The 24,287-nt window shown below is 32.7% G+C and overlaps 3 protein-coding genes across 8 annotated transcripts; 1 reads left to right on the top strand and 2 right to left on the bottom strand.

Moving 5' to 3' along the window:
* On the top strand, positions 1 to 6,698 carry LOC146953942 (uncharacterized). 6 transcript variants are annotated; one of them, XR_015011499.1, is made up of 9 exons: positions 1 to 295; positions 597 to 656; positions 760 to 1,866; positions 1,994 to 2,911; positions 3,217 to 3,414; positions 3,827 to 4,176; positions 4,531 to 5,101; positions 5,501 to 6,238; positions 6,359 to 6,698. XR_015011499.1 is itself a non-coding variant. In XM_085712792.1 (8 exons), the coding sequence occupies exons 2-8, from the start codon at positions 614 to 616 to the stop codon at positions 6,103 to 6,105; spliced, it is 3,792 nt and encodes a 1,263-aa protein (XP_085568918.1). In that variant the 5' UTR covers positions 1 to 295; positions 597 to 613; the 3' UTR covers positions 6,106 to 6,698. The 6 variants fall into 6 exon arrangements, 3 of the variants coding, with proteins under 3 accessions (XP_085568918.1, XP_085568904.1, XP_085568913.1); XR_015011500.1 differs by having other exon boundaries at positions 130 to 306; XR_015011501.1 differs by having other exon boundaries at positions 244 to 300.
* A 3,125-nt stretch (positions 6,699 to 9,823) lies between these two features.
* Positions 9,824 to 12,273, bottom strand: LOC146953941 (calmodulin-like). Its single transcript, XM_085712769.1, has 4 exons — positions 11,962 to 12,273; positions 11,596 to 11,753; positions 11,424 to 11,504; positions 9,824 to 10,059 (listed from the first exon to the last, which is right to left on the bottom strand). Exons 1-4 carry the CDS (start codon positions 12,035 to 12,037, stop codon positions 9,922 to 9,924), a joined length of 453 nt encoding a protein of 150 aa, XP_085568895.1. The 5' UTR covers positions 12,038 to 12,273; the 3' UTR covers positions 9,824 to 9,921.
* A 5,886-nt stretch (positions 12,274 to 18,159) lies between these two features.
* Positions 18,160 to 22,379, bottom strand: LOC146953940 (protein LIKE EARLY STARVATION, chloroplastic). The gene is made up of 4 exons (XM_085712761.1): positions 21,914 to 22,379; positions 20,075 to 20,772; positions 19,457 to 19,647; positions 18,160 to 18,703 (listed from the first exon to the last, which is right to left on the bottom strand). Exons 1-4 carry the CDS (start codon positions 22,329 to 22,331, stop codon positions 18,322 to 18,324), a joined length of 1,689 nt encoding a protein of 562 aa, XP_085568887.1. The 5' UTR covers positions 22,332 to 22,379; the 3' UTR covers positions 18,160 to 18,321.
* Positions 22,380 to 24,287: the final 1,908 nt, after the last annotated feature.

Raw genomic sequence — 24,287 nt, 5'->3', positions numbered from 1 at the left:
TCAACAATTATAGACTAACCGAAAGTGAACATTATTTGCTCACACCATTCTCTTAGATTATTGAGAATTCATGACCAAAGGTATAAGCACTGCATTTATATATTATATATGTTCAATTACTTTTAAGATATGCTTATTAAGCAGACATATGACCCAAATTTAGGCTTATGCATAAAGCAACACCATATTATTGGCTGTTAAAATCAAGTATAAACACTCTGGCAATGTCACATAGATCAAGCTGTCCCAAATGTTTAAATCTAGGAGCATTTCAATATCATCATCAATAATCATGGTATGGTAATGGTATAACATTCTTGTCCTTGTAGATTCTGAATTTGTAGTTCTTTCCTTTAATATATCTTGAACTATTAGAAGCAAAACAACGTGTAGTAGTAGCACTATCATGCTACAACGTAGCAGAATTTGAACAAATTGCTATTGTGTTGTGATACACTTAGTACAACGTGTTGTTAAGTAGCGACTATAGAGGCACTATAGCACTGCAAAGCATCTAAATTTGAACAAACCACTATTTTCTGCGTTTTGAAATTGACAAATTGTGTAATAGTCTTTTAACATTGCTTAAATTGCAGGATTTGGAAATTTGAGTATGGGCAAAGAAATGGGAAATAATAACACTTCTGCTATCAAAGGTAGATGTTCTATTACTGAAATACTGAAGAAAATTTGTTGAACTAGATAGATTTGTATTTTTTTCTTCATTTTTTTTTTTAAATTTATTTGCCATTTTTGTAGAGGAAGATAACATAAATGAAGCTGATAAAAAGAATCTCATAGAAGATATTAGTGAAAATGCGAATAAGATATCACAAGAAGAAAATCAGAATATACCGAAATCTTTGTCCAAAGATGTTATGGAAAAAGCTTCAACAATTTCTAGTGATATGAAAATTGAACTTGGAAAAGATATACAACAAGAAGATGATCATGCAAATGATGATGTAAAAGAGAAAATTGAAACTATTTCAATAGGTACGCGGTTTGATTCTAACGGAACGACAAGCATGCTTGAAAGTGAGTATTCATTGGAAGAAGATGCTCATGCAAGTGGTACAGATATGGAAAATCAAATGCATCCAACAGCTGAAGAGGATGTTGCAATAACTGTACTTGCAAACGTTTCGCTGCAAGAAGAAAGCCACGGTGATGATGTGGAAGAGAAATCTCAAATTATTCCAACAGATGAGGCCAAAGATGTTGAAGAAAAAGATACAAGTCTCGTTTCACACAAAATAGAAGACGAGCTTGAAAGTGATTCATTGGAAGGATATACTCATGATCATGAAAGTGACGTAAATATGGAGAATCAAATGCATCCAAAAGCTGAAGAGGAAGATGTTCAAGAGAAAGGTTCAAGACTGAATATTGAAGATGCAACTACGGAACTTGAAAAAGTTTCGCTGCAAGAAGAAAGTTGCGACGATGATGCAAAGAGAAGTCAAATGATTCCAACGGATAAGGCCAAAGATGTTGAAGAGAAAGCTACAATTGATTCATTGGAAGGAGATGGTAATGAAAGTGAAATAAATATGGAGCATCAAATGCATCCAATTGATGAATCTGAAGATGTTGAGGAGAAAGATACGGGAATGGCTTCTGAACATACAAGAAGTTCACTTGAAAAGGAGGTTTTGAAAGGTAAAGATGATCATGAAATAACTGCAGGATCGAGTAATGATGATAAAACAAGTGTATTTGAAGTTGAAGATAAAACTCAAGAAGATAAACAAGATCAAAACATGATAGTTCCTTTTACTAATGCCATATATGTTCAAGGAGAAACTGCAATCTTGGCTTCTGATCATGATCCATTGGATTTGAAAAATTCTTTTGCTGGTGAAGGTTTGTAACTCTTTTTCCTCTCAGAATAATGCATGTCAAATAATCTCTGTGTTCCTTTTTAACCGTCGCTTTTGTTTTTCGTCTTTTTCTTTTTTATTTTTTGAAAATTAATTTTTCATTTTTGTAGAGGAAGATAACATAAGTGAATCTGACAAAAAGAATCTCCTAGAAGATACCAGTGAACATGCAAATGAGATATCACAAGAAGAAAATCAGAATATACCAACTTTTTTAGCCGAAGACGTTACGGAAAAACCTTCAAACATTTCTAGTGATATAACAATAGAACTTGGAAAAGATATACCACAAGAAGATGCTCATGATGCAGATGATGTAAAAGAGAAAATTGAAACTATTTCAATAGCTGAATCCAATGATGCTTATGAAAAAGCTACATGGTTTGATTCTAACAACAAAACAAGCATGCATGAAAGTGGTTATTCATTGGAAAAAGATACGCATGCAAGTGACATAAGTATGGAAAATCAAATTCATCCAAAAGCCAAAGAGGAATATGTTGAGGAGAAAGCTATAGGATTGGATTCTGAAGATGCAACAACTGAACTTGGAAAAGTTTCGATGCAAGAAGAAAGTCACGACGATGATGTGAAAAAGAAAACTCAGATGATTCCAACAGATGAGGTCAAAGATGTTGAAGATAAAGCTATAGGACTTGTTTCACACTATATTGAAAGCAAGGTTGAAAATGATTCATTGGAAGGAGATACTAATGAAAGTGACATAGATATGGAGAATCAAATGCATACAACTGATGAAGCTGAAGATGTTGAGGAGAAATCTATAGGAATGGATTCTGAACATACAAGAAGTTCATTTGAAAATGATTTATCGAAAAGCAAAGATGATCATGAAAGAGCTGCAGGGTTGAGTTCTGATGGTAAAGCAAGCGAACTTGAAGATGAAGATAAAAATGATGGAAGCATGACAATTCCTTTTAACAATGATATAGATGTTCAAGGAAAAACTACCATCTTGGCTTCTTCTGATGAACAATCGATTCTGGGAAATTCATTTGGTGGTGAAGGTTTGTAACTTTTTTCTTTCAGAAAATATTTTTCTATTATCTGTCGTTTTCAAAGTTCAACAAAACATTAACCACGGCTTTATCAATAAAACTATTAACTATTTTATTTCCGAGAGAGAAATGAATAGAATGAGATAATAAATAGTTAAGGATATTACCAAAAGAAGACAAATAATTCCATCAGAAGGAACAAAATTTATTGGTTGCGTTGGAATGTGTAAACGACAAATAAAAAGGAATGAAGGGAGTATCTATCAGTAACTTGTAACACACTCTAACAAATTATTTGTATTACTGTTTTATAGGGGAAGAAATGAATGGAGTCATACAACCTGAAAAGTCTCCATATGCCGAATCAGTCGAAGGTGAGAGCTGTGAGAGCTTGTCAAGTTCTTCAATTGAAGGCAGCGACGAATGTGTGAAGCAAGAAGACTCATGCTTAAGAAAAAATCTATCTGTAACATATAATCATTGCCTTAATGAAGTCTCTTCAATCAAACAAGGTTAGGGCACTTTTTCTATTAATATTGTCAATAGTGTGATCCATATATAGTTGAAAGATTCCAGATCGGAAACCTATTTGGATCTACTTATTTGAACTTATTTACTGGCTTTAGCATTTGTGAGACTGTTCGGGAGAACTTATGGAAATAGTTTATGACAAGCCTGTAGGTTGTTTTCAGCTTATTTCTATAAACTCTCAAGAATAGGTTATGAAAACAGCTTATAGCTTAGATGAAAATAATTTGACTTTGCTTTATCTTCTTTGTTATAGAAATAGTTTACACATAAGCACTTGCTTATAAGTTGTTTATCCAAACAAAGCCTGGATTTCATTGTTGAAACCTAATTGTCAAAGACGTAAACATGATGAAAACTTAAACTCTCTTCATTGTCTTGTTTAAATTCTATCAGATGAAGAGGAAACATCGGTTTTAGCATTGAATGCTATGAATACATCAAATGATTCAGAACCTCAGGAATCACCAAATGTACATCATGATGATGTGGTTGAATTTCCCTCTGATCATTCTCTTCAAGGCAATGAATCACTCCTGAAGGATACTTTGCCAGATGCTGATTCTCATTTTCAACATATTAAGCATGATGTTTCAGAAAAATATATGGAATCTCAAGAACTGTTATGTTCAAACAAGTTAGATGAAAGTGATGGAAATGAGTTTGTGGATGATCTGATGGATACTTCAGAAACTACATCTGATCCCGCAAGTATTGACATCAACAATAATGAAGAAAAGTGCAAGGTACTGAGGGCCTGTTTGGATTGAAATATCTTATGCAATGTTAATAAGTTGTTTTCAGCTTATTTTCATAAGCTATCCAGGATAGCTGATGAAAATAGCTTATATTTTTTCTTCTTTAAAAGCGGCTTTATCAATTAAAGTGCTTCTAATGATCATTTTACAACTGTCCCCGAGGGGATTTGAACTCTGTCCTTTAAGGTTAAAAAGTCAAACTCTTACCATCATTAGTTAACTCATGGACAACTTATAGCTTATATGAAAACAGTTTGACTTTATTTTATCTTTTGTTATAGAAATAACTTACACGTAAGCACTTAGATGATAAGCGCTTAATTAAACTGTTTATCGAAACAGGTCCTTAACAAAGAAAACAAATTGAACGAAGGTGGACCAACAAATGAGAATCCACAGGATTGTAAGCAAGATCAATGCATAAAGGAGTTTCAAGAGTACAAATCTGACATGGCCAATACATCTGATATCACAATAGGGTCTAATGGAGACTGCAATCGAGAAACACATGCAGCTCTTGATTCTGGTGTCCTTGACGCTTATGTCAGTAACTCCATCAAGGGTTCAGATGAAAGCAGTGCTGCTCAAGAAGAAAACAATTATGTGGTTCATGAAGTTGAACCGGTTTTTCTTATTGCAGGTTCAACTAATGTTGATTGCATACATGAAAAGGGAGAGAATAATGGTAATAAAATTGAAGACACAGATGAAAAGACAGAATCTTCCTATGTAGTGTTAAGCAAATTTGAGGAAACAAACATGTTAGAGCAATGCAATTCTGATATGCTAACTATAAATCAGGAAGAATCTTTTTCTTCGCAGAATTTTTCTTCTTTGTTGCATATCTATAAATACCAGGAGGGAAATGTAGAGCAGACCAAAAGTTTCACGGCCACAACCATGCTTAAATCAGGTAGGAAGCAAACAAATGATAACATATACTTGTGTGCCACAGTTGACAAGCTTGGCCATGTTTACTTTCTAACAATATTTTCAATTTTTACCTTGTATGTGGGTGGCTGCTGTTAGGGAGTCAGAGGAGTGCCGGGAGCAAGAACGAGCTAAATGATCCTGGATCACCAAGAGACCGGACACCTCATTTCTACCCAAAATCTTAAGGCTTTCAGAGGAGACGTGGTGTCCGATCTCTCAGTGGTTCTGAATTAGCCCGTTGTTGCTCTCGAAACTCCCCCAGACTCCCTAACAGCTGGAATGGTATTAGGTTATGAATTTTTTTAAATATGATAGAGAGAATGCTTTTTCTTAAACACTGAAATCAATGTTAACAATTCAATCTATATGGACTATGTAGATGAAGAAGCAATTGAGAAAGAAAGGGAAGATTATTCACAACATGCAGAAGCAGCTTCACTGATAGTGGAAGAGAAAACAACTTCCACTGAATTAAGTTCAAACAATTCAATATTTGTAAATGGTGGTTATGAAACAAGGGACAGTGTAACAAGGCTAAGTACTGAATCAAATCCTGATAATCCAAACATCACTTGTCAGATGCAAAAATCACCAAGCTTCAATCTCAACCTCCGAACTGAATCAAGACAAGAAGAATCGGATCAAATTCCATTGCTTGATAAGTCTTCAGATGATAGCTTGTCAAACAAGGCAAGTCTAAATATCAGTAACTCAGTGCCTCATGATGAGTATGGTCTCATTGGAGAGAAAATAGTTACTATGGAAAGAAGTTACTCTGAGATATCTAAAGCTTCATTCATTGGTTTCTTAAAACAAGAAGAAGAAGCTCCTGTTCTAGTCATGGCACAGACACAAGATAACAATGCTGGTTCAAAAATGGAAGTGAAGAAAGTGTCATCTATTTCACCTAAAGGAAAAGAAAAGCGCAAATTGCGGTCTTACTTCTTTACTAGCTGCATATGTTGTGCAACTGTGCCAAATTAAAACCTTTAGAATTACACATTTTTGTGTTGTGAGTTTCTTTCTGATTTATATTTCTGGAAGTGAAGTTTTGATGTGAAAAGAATGTTGATTGGTATATGGTCCGGCTTCAAGTCTTTTGTAATGCTCTTCTGAGGTATTGTCCGTTTTTGGTGTTATTTAAATCATTGCGGTTTTGTGGAATGAGAAGAGCAAATTCTTATAACTATTTCTAGTTTTGATTTCTAAAGCAATGTGAGATTTTTTTGATGTTCAGAAAGTCGCGAAGAATATCATATGGTCAAGATCAACAAGAGTGAGTGTACTGCAGCTTCAATGATCAATCATTTTAGAGATTATTTTCTGATGCAAGTTTGAGAAGAAGGGGTTCCTTGTTATGCTTTATTTTGTTTGAGAGATTTCACAAATGCAGAGAGTGCAAGCAGTGAGGATTTAATGGAGACTACTTTTGTGCCAATGATTGTAGGTTGTAACATTTTGTTAATTTGTTTGTTTTACAAAGATTTTGGACCGTTATTTATACTCATAAAGCCTTCTCATGATTATTTTATTTTGTATTTTTTGAATAAAAGTGAGGAACATAATTTTTCTGATGTTGTTATTAACAACTTAAGAGATACAATAAAGAATAAATCCTACAAATTTTGGGGATTTTTTAACATAAAAAACCCTATATCCTAATTATAATATAATTTAAATTAAAAAAATAAATGAAATAATAAAAACTTATTGTAATAAAACAAAAACTACCATTTGAAGGAAGGTAAATGTAAAAAACATTGTAAGCGATTTTCGAGTTCAACCGTCTTCGTTACCTTCGACGGTGGACAGCGGACGGGTTCGGCCGGTTTTCGGGCCCAAAACCCAAATCCGCCGTGAACCGCGGGTGATGAAACAACCCCCAACTTCGTCCGTTGCAGACTCGGTTAACCGTCAATCCGGTTTCTCGGTTTGGGCGGATTGTATGGACGGGTTTCGACGGTTCAATCAGATGAAGGAAAAAAAACAGATTCAAAGAAGAGAAGAAACAAATCCATAAACAAAAATTGATATAAGGTTATTTATTTTGTTCAGATCTACAAAATCATCTGATACATTTAATCCCAGGAACAAAGAAATCAAACAAATTTATACACGGATTAAACTAAGGTCAGATTAATTTGATGATTTAGTATGTATGGAAAATATGAAACTTTGTTAAAGAATGAAGAAGATGATGAAAAGTTGAGAGACTTGAGTAGAGAGAGAGAGCAGAAACGGCGCTGCAAATGAATACTAGGGTTTGTGTGAGATTTTTTTTTTAGTTTAAATATGGAAAATTAGAGTTGGGTTGGAAGAAAAGCTTTTGGGCCCAAAGGAGTCAGCCCATTTAATTATTTGTAACATGGGCTAGTTATTGGTACGGGTCGGTTTCGGTTTCCTGCGGCCCAAATGTTATGAACCGGTACCGTCCACATATACCCTTCAGAAACCGCAAAACCCAAACCGCCCAACCGCCTAACCCGTTTCTACTCGCCCGTTTGCCTTTTTGTCTTCACGGGCCGGCCGGTTTTGGGCGGGTCGGCCCAATCTGTCCAGCCCTACCTTCGAGTGGGACACTTTTACCTAACCTTAAATTTGATCTACAAAAGAAAGAAAAAATAGAAACTACCATGTCATTAAATACGTCCATGCGACAAGTACCACGTGGGGTAGCACTTAGGTGACATAGAGTTGGGTGACATTGGTGACATTGGTCAATCACAATGTCACGATGCTTGTGTTTCTCTCTCTTTCACAAGCATTGTGACATTGTGATTGGCCAATGTCACCAATGTCACCCAACTCTATGTCACTCAAATGCTATCCGTACCACGTGAACTTCCATTAGTCAGGTATACATGGATTTAACAATGGAGATGAAATTAGTTGATTGAAAATATTTAGAAGACTAAAAGTCAGGAAAAATAATTTGAAGAGATTAAAAACAAAACTTAAGAATTTTAGGGTTAATAAGAGGGCCGGGTCTCTGCAAGTGCAACAAGGCCCTTAGCACATGGGCCTCAAACTTAGAAGGGCCTCAAAATTTAGAAAAAAAATTCTTGTACCTGCATACAAAATCCATCATTGTCATTTATCAGTAGGTAAAAGTTTGGAAGATAACAATTTTGTTATCAATTATGCATAGTCCATAGAAAAATTTCTATTTTTTTTGAAGAAAGAAAAATTTCTATTTGTCTATAAGTAAAAGTCATATTTGAATCATTATTTGTATATTTAGCTACAACTTAGTTGTTTGTCACTATAAATGGCATTGAATTTTTTTCTATTCTCTTTAAATAAAAATTGTAAAAATTATAACCGAGTTTCCGAATTGTCAAAGACGGTCCTGATTAATAACATATTTAAGTCTTATAATAATCGTAAAAAATAAAATAAGTGGCTGCTGAATTAAGAATACTAAAAAGGAAGAAGATAAATTGTTACTAAACAAATCAAAGCTTACAGGGAAAAGAGTCAGAATTAACTGGCCTCTGCTGTTAAAGTCACATGAAAACATATTAACAATGTGCATGTGTCATGCTTGTCAAGAAGACAGCTAATTGCAAGCTCTATATAGTTCAATTGTGTTATTTTTATGAACTTTGGAAAATTATTCTTAACATAAATTTTAATTATGTAACAACTAAATATGTAGGGGACCTTTGTTTACATCTTAAGGATGAAAAAACAAATTCAAGTATTTCAAGTGTACTATTGCTACAAGTCAACAAAATGACAAACTCAAATACCATATAATTTCTGATGATAAATAATGTGGTCAAATCTAACCATGGATTTTTTAGTCAAAGTCCAAGAAGATGAGCCAAAAGTGTTCCCATTCAACATGTAATGCCTCCACCAAAAGTTAGATGCTGAAACCCCACAATTGATTTTCATAAATGTATATATGTCCTTTTTCTTTGGTGGAATGTATATATGGGCTTATACAATTGAATAGTGCAATAATATATTTTTAGATTATAAAATAGGAAAATGATAATCATTGCTCTAGATGTTTTGGTTAAGAAATCAAATGTAGTATATTACATTGAAAGTTATGCCGTCAATGTTTCAAAAAATTTTAAAAAATGTCATTTTCAATTTAAAATTTCATTTTTTTGACTTCGTTAACTAGTGTCCTTAAGACACATAATAATTAGTTTAGTTTTCTTATATCATATACTGTAATTGAGAATTATTTACCATTCTTAACGATATTTAATCTTGATCAAAAATTTATTGGAGACAATTCTCCAACATTTTCTTCGTATATATAAACGTCATAGGTTGAATCACTAACCAGCAAAGATGTCTACCATTTACCACTCTGATTAATTACATGTTATTAAGTATATCTTCTGGTCACTATTATAAACAAAAAATATTTTTTAAATTCATTCAATAAATAAAATATTATATATCACTACATCATTTATTAAATAAATCTAAAATGTTGATTTTAGTTTATAATAGTGACCAAAGAATGTAATAATTAGTAACTAATTTGAAACACATTAAATGATAAGTATTAAACTTGAATTGAGAGAATAATCGTTGGTCCTCTAAAAAAAGAATAATCGTTGGAGTTGAACAAATCAAATGATGTGGGTGAGATGTCACTCTAATGGGTTGGTCATTAGAATTTCAAGTAAAATACAAGTAAAATAAAATACCACCGCAAACAATAAATAATAAAACATTTATTATTTCTTGAAGGAGGATGAGATTAATAGGAGCCAAATTAACAAATTTGAATAACAAATGAAATGATATATGTTAAATGGTGGATAATTTATTTCATCCAATGGTCATCATCATCTTAACAAACTCTTCAAAGTTCACTTGTCCATCACCGTCCAAATCTGCTTCTTTAATCATCTGATCCACCTCTTCATCAGTTAATTTTTCACCTAAATTGATCATAACGTGTCTCAACTGCACAACACATAAATACATAATTTAATATATAGACACGCATGTTAATTGTATTTAGTAACAGAGTGAAAACTGAAAACAAGATTCTCTTTAAAAGAATACTCTAATCAAATGTCAAACACTAATGCACTTTTTATATATAAATCATACAGCTATTATTATTCATCGATTGCGGAAAGGTACAAAGTACTGTCCTCTAGTTGATTGAAGAAGTGTGCATCATGTACAGAAAATGTGCACAGACCATGTGTGAAATTAATGTGCATAAATTAGAATATAAATTAAATTAGAATATTTTGTGAAAAACATTCAACTTCTATAGGAAAAAAAATCTCTTGCAACAAAAGGAATAGGTACAAGCAATAAAATTTCATACCTCTATGCTTCAATAAATTTTTTTCATAGTTTTAATGGTTTGTTAAAATGTCAAATGTTATAATTATAAGCGAACAACAATAAAAAAAATGTTTTATTATTCATTCCCTCAAAAAATTGTTTTATTATATTTTGTACAAACGTATTTGTGTTTGTGCATTCATTGAGCAATTAAAAGTGATTTTTTTTAATGAGTAATTCTTTTATTGAGTGTTTTATTAATGTGTAAAATAAGTGCTAAGTAGATATATGTTTAAATTTGATCTAGATTTTTCCAATCCTATAACAAAGAAGTTACTCCTTCCGTTTCAAAATGAGTGTCGTTTTAGGTGTTTACACACATATTAAGAAATGCAATGATTAAAAGAAAGAGAATGATTATTTTACCAAATTATCCTTATTAACTATTGGTTAGTTTTAAAAGTAATACTTTGGAAGTAGTGTGCAGAGTATTAATTGGAGGGTACAATTGAAAAGAAAAAGTTATTATTGCATTGGAAACCGAAAGCGTTACTCATTTTGAAACAAATTTTTCTGGCTAAAGCGACACTCATTTTAAAACGGAGGGAGTATTTTATACTATAAAATAAAATAAGGGGGGCCATGAAGTTTTTTTTTGTTGAATGAATGAGGGAGCCATGAAATCTATCATAATGTATCGATTTCTATACATCATGTTTCCTTTTTTCCATATACAAGAAAAAAATTGTTTTCCATTTAATAACTGTATAAGTGTAATGGGAAAGACCACTTAAGAAAAAAGTGTGATGGAAAGGATAAAAATTTTATCAATGCTTTTATCAAAATAAAAATAAAAAACAATGAAGATTGCTAAGAACACCTACACGATTGCATGACAACGAGTTTCACATAATTACGGCGAGAAAGTGATTTTGACAAAAGTTTCAATTTAAAGAATCACAATATATTTCATCAAACTCGCTGTTCATCTAAACATGCATTAACTGGAGAGGAAAATATTTATATACCTCACTAGCGGAAATATAACCATTTTGATCTTTATCAAAAACCTTGAAAGCCTCTTTGAGATCTTCATCTGCATCAGTTTCCTAAATGAGGGGGAAAAAATAGAGCTGAATGAGACTAAGAGAACTAAAAAAAAAACATTATTGTAAGAAATGAAAGGGTTAGAATAATTACTTTCATTTTCTTGGCCATTAAGTTCAAGAACTCAACAAATTCAATGGTTCCATTTCCATCTGCATCAACCTCGTTTATCATTTCTTGGAGCTCTTCCTCTGTTGGGTTTTGATCCAATGACCTAATTACAGTTGCAAGTTCTTCCACAGTAATGCAACCTATTAAAGATTAATCAAGAAGACACATTAATATTATAGTATAAGGTTTCTTCAAAAATATTATAGTATTAGGTAAGAACATTATATTTGTGAAAATAATTGAAGCATGATGATAAATATTGGCAACAAACAAAGAAGGATTATAAATTTATATAATTGAAATGAAATATGGTGATATTGTAAAAATGATATAAATTTTTTTGCTTACCATCTCCATCTTTGTCAAACAAGCTAAAGGCTTCTTTGATCTCAACAATTTGGTCTTCATTCAAAATTTCTGCCATTTTATATGCTTGTTTTTCAAATCAAAAAACTCAAAGTCACCAACACTCTTTGAAGTTTGAAAGCAGAGAGAGGGAGAGAGGGAGAGAGGGAGAGAGAGAATTAGAGAAATGTGTTGAGTATAGCTCAATCTTAGCTGGCCTATATGTAGATTTAAGTGTGGGAAAGTCTAGCAAAATTTCTGTTTGAATTGTATGTAATTTACTTTTACTTAATATATAAGGGTCAATGCACGCTTATGACTACTTTTTGTGGTGATATACAATATATATTTATCTCAATTTCTAAATATAAGTTTTCTTTTGAATTTTTTTATGTCTCAATATAAGTTTCATTTGAAATTAATAGATACATTCATTTTTTTTTTTTTTTACAAACATTCATATATTTTTTGATAAATAGATACAATTTCAATGAATAAACATAGTATTAAATATGTATAGTTTCTTTTTGATTTTGGTAGAAGAGGCCAAAGATATGCATAGTTTTTTGTCAAGTAGAGTAGCTGGACTCGCACACTTTTAAATCTGAATAAGTTGAGAATTTGGAGTTCGAATCCTGATCCATACATATTATTATCTTTATAGCTATCAATTGAGATATACTTAAATTTTGCTTGATGGACACCTACTCCTGTTAATATTAGAGGAGATTTAGTCAAGAATAGACTAGGTCTTCCCTACTATAGGTTTCCTTAATCTTTAAGGGTTTGGCTTGGCCCCTCCTTTTTTGTATTATGAATCTTGTTTAATATATTTTAGGTGATGCCCTCCTTAGGCACACCAGTTTTAAAAAATAAAAAATAAATTTGAGATATACTTACATGACATATGTATAGTTTTTTAAGGTTATGCTAATAAGTGTCCTAAAAACACTTGTTAAGAAGATAAAAAGTGAAAATAATTGATGAGGTTAATGAATCAAAAATCAAATTTCAAAGTTTCAATGTAATGAATGTACAATTCTTAAAATAAAAGTTTCTTCATTAGACTTCTTATAATAAAGCAAAAATTTAGTAGTTTATGACATTATTATAGAAAAAATAAAAGAATCAGATTGCAACTCTTTGATATCTATCCAAATACATTGCGAGAAGGTGGGGGATGTAGATTTAATTAAATTGTTTAATAATATTTGCTCACATATGAATTTGAATTATATAATTGGGGATAAAAAATGTATAGCTGGAAGGTTTGATATTTAGGAGACAAAAGGCATTAATTAGAAGGGTATGAGGCAAGAGGGAATGGACTATATGGACTTTGATTATGGGGAGGTGTGTGATTATACAAAGTCATATCTCTATTGTTTTCAACAATTTCAATCAAATTCCACCCACCCAAAGACACGCTTATTTGCCTACTAGAGTTAAGATCTAGAAGTTGTTTTTTCTTTTTTTGAAACCTAGAAGAAGTTCTTATTTAGAATTTTGAAAATGTAGTTTTCCTTAAAGTATAGATCACTATCAACGCGCTTCTAGGGGGAAATAATAAAAGGAAAAACTAAAACAGAACACGCCTTGTGTTGTACTTTCCAAAGGAAAATATACATATACTATTACCATGTATACGTGTGGAAGGAGTCAAGACATTAGAAGTAGTACCTTTGCTTGATTTGGGATTTGGAAGTAATCCTTCTCATCCATATTATAAAAAGAAGAGCTAATAGTGCTTTTGTCACTATAATATGGTTTAACATGGATTTAGTCTATCCAATTTTTTTATTATATTTTGTATATGTTTTTATAAATTAGAGGTTGATTGAAGCAACAACGTAACAGTAACATCAAGTGATGACAAGAGAAAAGACGTGAATAATATTTACAATACGGTGTTGTTCTTCGTCTTGGTTTGCACCCTCTCTCACAAACTAATGTTTTTTTTAATGGGCTAGCTCTTAGCCTAGTGGCCCAGCCAAGGTCGACCATGTTAAATACATGCGCAATAGGTTTAGGCAAAAAAATACTATCTCCTTTTTCGTGGTTTATTACAGTCTAATTCGTGATAAATATAGGTCTGATATATGGACCGATCCGATGGGTCAGATCCATTTTAACAACTCTATTTATAATGTCATATTATACCGTTTTTAACGATATTTATCAATGCAAAAATTATGTGGCAAATAAATAGCTTAATTGTAAACATGGGCGGATCTAGCATGAAACATGGTGTGGCAGTTGCCATACCAGATTTTTCCCCAGATGTTTTTTCATATATATTATATAAGTTGTTGATATATCACAGTTCTGTAGTTGGCCGAGTGGTATGTGTGTTGTGTGAATGATATGCATGTCCAGTGTTTAACTCTTGTTGAGGTGTGCTTTTGAACAAATTTTTTATAAGTTATTAATATAAAAAAGGGTGTTGCAGAGAATCGAACCTGTAACACCATGGTAAAATGCTTCCTCCAATACCACTGCACTATATGGTTTAAGTAAACAATAACTTACTTTGTTAATAAATCCACTGCACTATATGGTTTAAGTAAACAATAACTTACTTTGTTAATAAATATAGTTGATTTGTATATTTGCCACACCAATATGAAATGTCTAGATCCGCCCCTGATTGTAAAAAAAAAAAAATTAATGCTTTTAGTCTCTACAATGTTTGTAGATGATGTTCCTATATAATTGATATTCCTCCACTTATTTAGTTATTCAAAACATCCCTCATTTTGCATTCTGATTATTTTTCTTTTTGAACCCAACATAACATTTTCCATCTTTCTTTGGGTTTAGGGTTAAGGAGGAGAAGAAGATGTGGAGGGAGATAAAGTAAAGGAAGAAATTATTATGGTGGGTCGTTGAGAAGATGGCAAAGAAGGTGAGGAAACTTTATTTCTATGTTTTGGTGAGATTGACAAAACCACAGTGAGCCACCACTATTTTAATAAAAGTTATTTTGAAACTTCAACATAATCACATTGTCATCTCGGTATTTTTAAACTTACCTCCAATCAAACCAAATACTAAGCCTATGAAACATCTCCCTCCCTCCCTCTCTCTCTCTCTCTCTCTCTCTCTCTCTCTCTCTCTCTCTATATATATATATATATATATATATATATATATATATATATATATATATATATATATATATATATATATATAGGGGCTGTTAACTTGCACCCACCTAAAAACACTAAGGTGCAAGTTAACAAGCTGCACCTACTAGTTATTTACCAAAACACCCATGTTTTTCTATTATAAACAAATATTATTTATGTTATTTACAAAAATGTCCTTTTAATTAAAATAAAGTTTAATAGAGACAAAAGGGTGTTTTAGTAAAGTACAAGTAGGTGCAGCTTGTTAACTTGCACCTTAGTGTTTTTAGGTGGGTGCAAGTTAACAGTCCCCTATATATATATATATATCTCAAACTCTTACCTCTCCATTTAAAGATTGCATTATTTCGCTTCTTTCTTCGTCTTCTTTTTCACTAAAGGTTTGTTTCATATGATGCATTTAGTATTTTATCAAGTCTTTTATAATTTATTTTACGTTTTTCTATATGATTTAGAGTGGGTTATCCATGGTTTTAGGAACAAGTTTGTAATATTATATTGAATTCATTATGTGTCTTGTAATTACCTAATCATACAACTCTATATGGTGTTTTAGTCTTTTTGGAATAAGTTAGTGGGTTGATCCGATCAGAAGATGCCAGGTATAAGTTATGAAAGCATAAAGACCAAGCACAATGAGGTATTTGAATTCTAGGCAACTTAGGTAAATTTTGTCCTCAGTCCCAAGCGCGGATCAAAAGTTAAAGTCCACGAAAAGTGAACGAATACAAGGAACTCAACATCAAGTCCACGAAAGAAGGAATTTCTCTTGGTTCTCGTGCTCCCCAAGAATTCGTTCATACGCTTTACGCTTGCTAGTTGAAGCCATATGCCTCGCGCGTGACCTTATGCGCTACACCTAATGGATCATAATGATCACACAAGAATTTAATGCTCGAATTTGATAGTTGTTCAAATAATCATCACATTGTAAAGATCTTCCATGTGTTCTCTGCCTCAACACAAATCGCTCAAACAACAAGCTAAAGACGCTTTTGCTCGATTATAGACTATAGTCATAATACCATACTTATGTTCTTATCATTGCATCAAACTGGGCAAGAATTTCTCAACCAAAAAATTTCTTGTCTTCAAGGACACAAAATAAAAATATATATTCTCCACAGTAAACATCTTGGCAACCCAAACTCTTTGCAAAAGATGTCTTCTCCCAGTAGATAACTTGACCCAATGCATGAGTTTGACCCTTTATTAACACCCTCTTCAAATACTTCACTAAAACAACTATCCACGCAATTCGACAAGCCTTCTTCGTACTTGCATTGCACAAAGTCATCACTCATATAAAGCAAATGAAGACTTAGGGGGCAACTGTTATGGACGACGAGTTAGTAACCTTTGAACGTTGTACACCATTGATGGTAGGAAGCGTTACAAATCTTAGAGATAATAAGCTTTAAGACCGTAGGAAATGTTAGGACAATAGGGAGTGACGGATGGAGCAACCTTGATGTCTCTTGGGATAAACATAATAAACATTCTAAATTTAAAAAAACAGAAATGAAAGCAGTCAGAAAGATATAATTGTTTGATTGATTATCTGTCTTGAAATGAACTGTATAATAGGGTATTTGAAGGCAAAGGTAGTTCTACTGGTCAAAGCATCGTGACCTACAAACTCTAGCCTCAATCGACTATTTTTGCAGGCAATGTATATTTCTTCCCATTAATTGTTTGTCATATTCGTCTAATAAGTGTAAAAACTACTTCATTTCCTCTTTTCTATTTCCTAACTTATGTATTTCTTATTTCCACATAATATATGTATTTTCTTGCAAGCTCGAACCTCGACCATTGAGAGTGGCTTCCCAACATCAATTAAATTGGGTCTCATGTATACTTAGCTCATCACCACAAGAACGTAACGACAAATGACATAAATATATATGTATGGTTGTCCACACGCTTTTCTCTTTCGGTCGTTGTTCAGATAGATATGGTACGAAACTATTCAAGAACACACTGTTTAAACATCTGCCGAAGTTGTTCTAAAAGGAGTTTAAACATATATCTAATATTTTCAACCATTGTAATACTTTGTTATCTTATTTATCTAGGTAATATTATGTAATGAGTATATACATGTGTATTTTTTATTTTATTTTTGAATAGTGAATATCAGTTAAACTCTATATTTAATTTAATTAACAAACTAATAAGACCATCCACAATTGGGTGGTTTATCTCTATAAACATATCATAGTTATAGGACCTGCATTGTGAGTTGGTAATTTAAAATGGTACCTATTGAGAAGAGTCGCTCACATAAGCAATCTCTCTCATTGCGGTTCCCACATGTTTTGATACTCCCTCTGTTTTACAATGAATGTCTCTTTAACACAAAAAAAAAATGGCTTCAAATGAGTGTCATGTTCACTTTTTAATGTAAACTTTTTCAATTATGCACTTTAATTATTGTTGTGTACACTACTATTTCAAAAGTACTCCCTCCGGTCCTATCTACAAGAAACAATTGGCTTTTTAAATACATCGAATAATTTATGTATTTGATTTAGATTCTTGACTAGATACATAAATTATTCAATGTATCTAAAAAGTCAACTTTTTCTTTTAAATAGCACCAGAGGGAGTAATATATTACTATACTTTTGTGGAAATGATCTTGCTAACGAGTCCTCCATACCACTCTTTAAAGATTTCTAGTGAAGAAATTATTTTTTTAAAAAGTCAAAGAGTTCAATTTCCAATGCAATAAATATACAAATTTTCATAAAATCTTACCATTTTATGTGCTTAAAGAGTGACCCAGGAGTGCTGGTTAGCAGATCCCTCGTGGAAAACACTATTAGGGGTAGTTGAGTAAAACAGTTGTCTTTTGACAACTTTTTGCATTTTTTAATATGCATGCATAAAACCTTAAACGACACTCATTTTAATACAATGATTTGTGTCAACCAATCTTAAAGATTCATATTAATCTTGCAACCATTCTGTTGTCTTAATTTGGCTGCATATTATATCATTATATTTCACATTGTTCATGTGTTACTCATCACTAACTTGATACATATTGCAAAAGCCACTTTCTGCATAAATTGTAAGTAATGCATATTATATCATTATTACACACCATTCATTCCTTACACTTTCAGAAGAGCTTGATATGATCAATCATATACTCAGGATACTATAACTTCATAAAAGTTCCTATATTTTATATGGTTTCGGCAAATTAGGGTTCTTGCCTTTCAGAAGGTTTTTGTACTTCCCTGAGTTGAACCGAGTTTTCAAAGCAGTGAAAGAAACCAAAATGAGGGAATCTTTCATACCAAGTATCTTGCATTTCGTGTGTGTCCCAATGTTCACCACTACTGCTCTTTCCGTACTTGTGAACCCATCCAGAACCATTGTGTTGCTCACCCCAAGTCCGGTTCCAGCGCTCTCCGTGCTTACCTTCCCACCATGTCTCTCCCTGCTTGATGCCATGAGCATTTAGATCGAAATTTTCATCCCATTTGTCGCCCCATTTCTCCCACCCACCATCTGTTGAATGCTCGGCCCATTTGTCAGTGTATTTTATGCTGCCACCATACCCGTCATATGTTTCACCCCACCTGACAAAGGAACAGATCACAAAGATTAAAAATAAAGAACAAGCTGTAACTCCTTATTGCTTAAGATATAATATGATAAACTAGTTTCGTTAACTCGCAGATTCTTCCAGGAAGCTATTTGCAATATTTATCAAAACCTTGGGTAAGGTTTTGGAGGCTGACACAGGGTAGCCTTGGAATAAGTTAGATTAAAAAGGGAAGCAAAGTGGAGGGTGGGAACTCTCAAAATGACATACATAGCAGCTCAGTAAAAATCATTGAGTAGAATTGAATGCATACAAAAAGCAGAAGTTGGAGCCTTTTGCCTATATCATACAAGAGAATTAAGCCTAAAAATTTAACAAAAAAACACATAAAGCAATGGAACCTCATATTTGGATAATACATACAAAATTTTGTAAATTACATAAATTCACACAAGGGTAGATATTATGACTGAATATATATTTTCTTGATTTATTATAAGTATAGTGCAGAAGAAAATATATTTGAGTTTGATAGCATTAATAACACAAATTGAGCTCGAAATAGATCAGTCTATTTCACCATGAGACATGTTTATATCTTGTTTGTTTTAATAATTTTCCATCGCAAATGAGCATTGAGTGGGATGAATGTTTCAAATTCCTTTTTTGCAAACAAAGGAATCTTAAACATACATAAGAAATGAAAGATCACTAAACCTTTATGGACTAAATACTATGAAAAGAGGATCAGAGCTCAAATTATAATCTAGTTCTGCAGTGTTGTTACCTTTCGTGCCAGACATGAGCATGCCCAGCATCGAGGGGTGTGTTTGGGTCAATACTGCACCATTTGTGTGCCCATTTCTCAGCTTGACCAGATGCATTGTAGTGTTCAAACCAATTTTCCTGCCACTCATCACCTTTACCATTTCTTCCCCATTTATCTGCAGTTTTCTCCATATGCAGTAGCCCGTTTTCCTGCCATTGAAAATCATGCTCAGTATGATTTTATTGAAGCATCCAATACTCTGTAGGTTCATAAGATTCATGAACGCACCAAGGCTACAGTTTGCAAAGGATGCTTGCATACCGACTAATTTATTTATGAGGGAAGTTAAGAACAATTGTAGAAGAGCTTAAGAAACATTGGCTACAAGAATGGTAATCCGATTTCAGATAATTATAAATTTTTGGTCTTAACCCTCTTGTTTCCTGAGTTCGGCAAGGAGGTAAGAAAAGTCTAGCTAAAGATTGTTTCAGCCAGGGAACAAATTCGGTGTTCCTGATTGATTCGACCTTAAGTATAGTCCATTGACCACTTGAGACCAATCACTTAGTTTTCAGGTGACTATATAACACTATAACTAATTAAAATGAAAATCAAAATGTATCAAATAATGCTAACCTGACGCATGGATTCTCTCCAAAATTCACGCCAAACATTTCCATTTGCATCACGTCCAGATTTCTCCGAACCAAGTTCCTTATAGCCAAACTCATCAGAAGCCTCCCAAAACTTCTCTTGCCACTCTAAAGCTTTGTCAGCACTAACACCTCTGATCACTGTCCACCTACAAATGACACCATCAGGTCTTTGCTCAATTCCCGTCTCTCTCCACCATCTCGTTCCATCAGGATTCACACCAATAGGTGATGATTTACTGTCCACTTCAAGGGCTCGAACTACTTCTGCCGCATGGTCGGAAGATAACGCATCACGTTTCTTTTCCTCTTCCACAGAAGGAGACTCTACATTCGAAGAAGCGGTTTGAACCTCTAACGATGACTGGAGGGGTGGAAGTGTAGGAAAGTTTTTGCTTTGAGTAAGTAAACTCTCAAATGGAATCAAGAGAGATTGCGGGGACCTTTCCTTCTCGATAACAGGATTGGATAATGTTGGATTAACTAAAGACTTGGTATCTAACTTCAACCCATTAGCATCATTTGGAGGAACATCACTATCCACCGGAGGTGTCCATGACCAAAAATCAGGACCTGGGATACCATCTTTCTGTGTTCCTGACTTTGGCACAAAAAGAGTCCCATTTTGTGTTCCGGACTCTTGCACAAAAATACTGTCATTCTGCTTTCCTGAATCTGATTCTGTCAGATCATTGAAAATGAACAAAACAACACATCAACAACCACTAACATCTTTCATGTACAATATTCATTAACTTACATGAATGAAAAAAATGAGAGCCTCTTTAGTTTAAGAAAAAAATTTAACATCAACATAACTTGTGTTTTCCTTCCATTCTTTACTACACAGAATATCCTTTTCTTGACTTCAATCATGTCTTCAAATATTTTATCTAAAAAATAATGAAAATACTACATGATGGCATAAGAAAAAGGGATATGCAGAGCTGTAAATTAGTTTTACACTAACGTCAAATAAAAATTCAATGTAATTTTTTTTCTTCAATATTTTGCAGTTATTTTACCGATGACTGATCTCTACCAGAAACCTGGCTGACCCCCCAACAGTGGAATCTCCCCTCCCAACCACATTTTTGTTTCATCTACAAGGCTGAAACCAGAGATCTTAGTTAAGGGATTCGGGTCCAGTTCCACTCAGACCAATGTAACTCTCATGCTTACATGGCAATGTATGGAGCTTTAATTAGAGTTTAGAGTAAAACCTATGAAGCACAGATACGGACACGGACACGGACACCGGACATGACATGGACACTGACACGTCAACATCGCTACTAATTTGAGAAAACAACATAATTCGGTGTAATCATATGTATCGGTGTCGAACATTGATCCGTATCTGAAAAAGAGACGCAACAAATCCGAGAAGTGTATGTGCTTCATAGTGTAAACTAATTTACACCTAAGTGCGTCCAGATTAAACTCTAATGAAATTTTGGTGAAAATATTTTGCATTCAATTTTTACTCTTAATAATAAAAACATATTTTTTCCGTCAAAAAAAAAAATTCAAACATATTTTTGATCGCCTAATTTTCATGAAATAAAATTAAAAAAAAAAACAAAAAAATAGCATTTTTCCAAAAATAAAATAATCCAGTTGATTTTATATGGAATTAAATTCACAAGCAACTCAGGCTCAGCCATAGAATCTATCTCTAATTCTCCATCACCAAACCACAGTCCCTACAGGCTACATTATTCAATTAACCAACAAATCCAAAACCCTAGAAACCAAAAAACAGAACAAAAATTCAAATTCAAAGGAAACAAAAGAAGCAATTGAAACAAAAAAAAAGTACCATATTTTTGTAACGTATCTCCATCAGAACGAACACTATTGCTATTAGCATCCTTAAGAAGCGCTCTAGCAGCAGCAATTGCAGCAGAAGCACGATCAATAACCTGCAATCTCTGAATCCTATCACGTTCCTCACTTGAAACCTCTAGAATCTTCTGAAAGTCTTGAGTTTTCTTCTCTAAATTCTCTTCTACGCCGTTGTCGTTGGAAGAAGCGAGTTTGTTGAAGTGGGTTGTGTTTCTTTCTCGTTCTATGGCTTTCTTCCACATTTCGAGGTATGATGATGATGAGGTTGCTCGAATTTGAACCCATCTTGTTTTTCTCCATGGTTGGTTTTGTTGGTGTTGGTGGTGGTGATGGAGATGACGGAATGATCTGTATGGTGTGGTTGTGGTGAAGGGTTTCAGGTGGGTCGCCATTGCATGGAGCTTGTGACTGTAGTGAGAATGGTGAATGGTGGAAAATTTAGGACTGTTTTCTAGCTGGTGTTTGATTATTTATATGCGATTTTTTTTTCTCTATGAACCAATTATTTTTGAGGTGGAAGAGATTTAACACTGATGCATTCTCATGCTAAATTCTATTTCCTCCGTTTTTAATTATAAGTAAATCAAAATTTACTTATAATTAAAAACGGATGGAGGAACTTGTAATATTTGATAAAGGGTTTTGCTAATCAGTGTTTGGGAAAAAAATTCATAAACATAATCACATATAAATATTGTTTAGGCACTCTCACACGAAATGGAAAAAAATTAAGGCTCTATTTGAATTGATGGAATACAATGGAGCGGAGCGGAATAGAACATAGTGGAATGGAATGGAACGGTATAAATTTGCTCTTCCATTATTTGGATATTTTAGAATGGAACGGAGTAATATTTCCACTCCATTGTTTGGTAAATCAATGGAATGGAATGAATTATACCTTTCTTTTACCATTTCTACCCTTATCTAAAAATGGTATTATTTTGAAAATAAAACTCATTATATTTCAATAAAATAATATTATTGTTGCTCAGGGATTAATATTAATTCAAGATTTTTTTATGTATTTAATAAAAATTCTATATATAAACGTAAAATATAAGGTTATTTAATTTTTGTTTTTAGTTTAACATATCAATTCATTTTGGCACTCATCACATCATTATTAACTGGACATAGATTATCTTTTGTACCGTGTCAAACGATGAAAAATATATTTTTTTTAAAAGAACGAAGAAAAATATCAATTAAAACCAATATAGTTAAAACTGATAGGTTCTGTAACCAAAAAAAAAAAAAAAAACTGATAGGTTCACCAATGTCACAGTATTGACTAGCTGAACACAATTAAAAACAAGAAACTTAAAATTATCCAATCTATGTCCTCGCTTGATCTCAGTACTTATGGTAAAATAAACTCATGATATTTCTACCTTAAAAAACAAACTCACGATGTATCTACCTTAAAAATAAAAAAATAAAATAAAAACTCACGATGTTTATAAATTATTAATCACATACGTTGAAATTGAAGAGAGCAGATTTATTTTTTAAATAAAAAAAGAAGAAGAGAGCAGTTGACACACATGAAAATAAATTGCAGGAAAAAAGGAGAAGAGGAAGATATGGAAAGTGATGAAATAAAAAATAGGGATGAAATGGTAATTATTTAATCAAGAAAGTTCATTCCATTGTTTACCTCCCGAATTGGATGGAATGAAAAATAAGAAGAGGTGGTGGTATAGGATGGAATGGATTCCATCATGTTCCCATTCCATTAAAATTTTACAAATCCAAACAATGGGATATAACTCCATCCTACTTCATTCCATTCCACTCCATCACATACCATCAATCCAATTTTAGCTTAAGAAAAAGTATTACTCAAATCAATTGACATTATTCAATTTTGTTCTCTTTTATTTTTCTTTTAGTTTTGTGTGTGTGCCCTTGATTAAGGTTTGTGTCCAAGCAAGTATGCCTCCCATGTCCTTAGGGCAATAGTTAAGGAGAAATTTTGTCTTGGAAATACAAGTTTTTATCTTTGTTTTAGCAATAATTACACAATTTTTTGTTGTAAAATTACTTACTGTTTTAGTACTTTTAACAATACCCCAACGACACTCATTAGCATTATCCATAAACAAAATATACCGGAGGATTTTCTTTATTGCTTTGGCGTGAACATCACCTCGTTTTTATATGGTTATTTTAGAATTTAAGTTAATTTTATAGTGCATAACTGAGATAAGACATGTATCATATATATATATATATATATATATATATATATATATAAGTTTATTTTTATATTTGGATTAATAAATTTTATAATTGGATGAAATGAAATATGATAAGACATATTAATCCAATAATAAAAAACAAAC

This window comes from Medicago sativa, chromosome 1 (assembly GCF_051527215.1).
Source record: "Medicago sativa cultivar Bolivia chromosome 1, Bolivia_mono, whole genome shotgun sequence".
NCBI classification, from domain to species: domain Eukaryota; kingdom Viridiplantae; phylum Streptophyta; class Magnoliopsida; order Fabales; family Fabaceae; genus Medicago; species Medicago sativa.
This window is presented reverse-complemented; position numbering and strand designations above follow the sequence as displayed.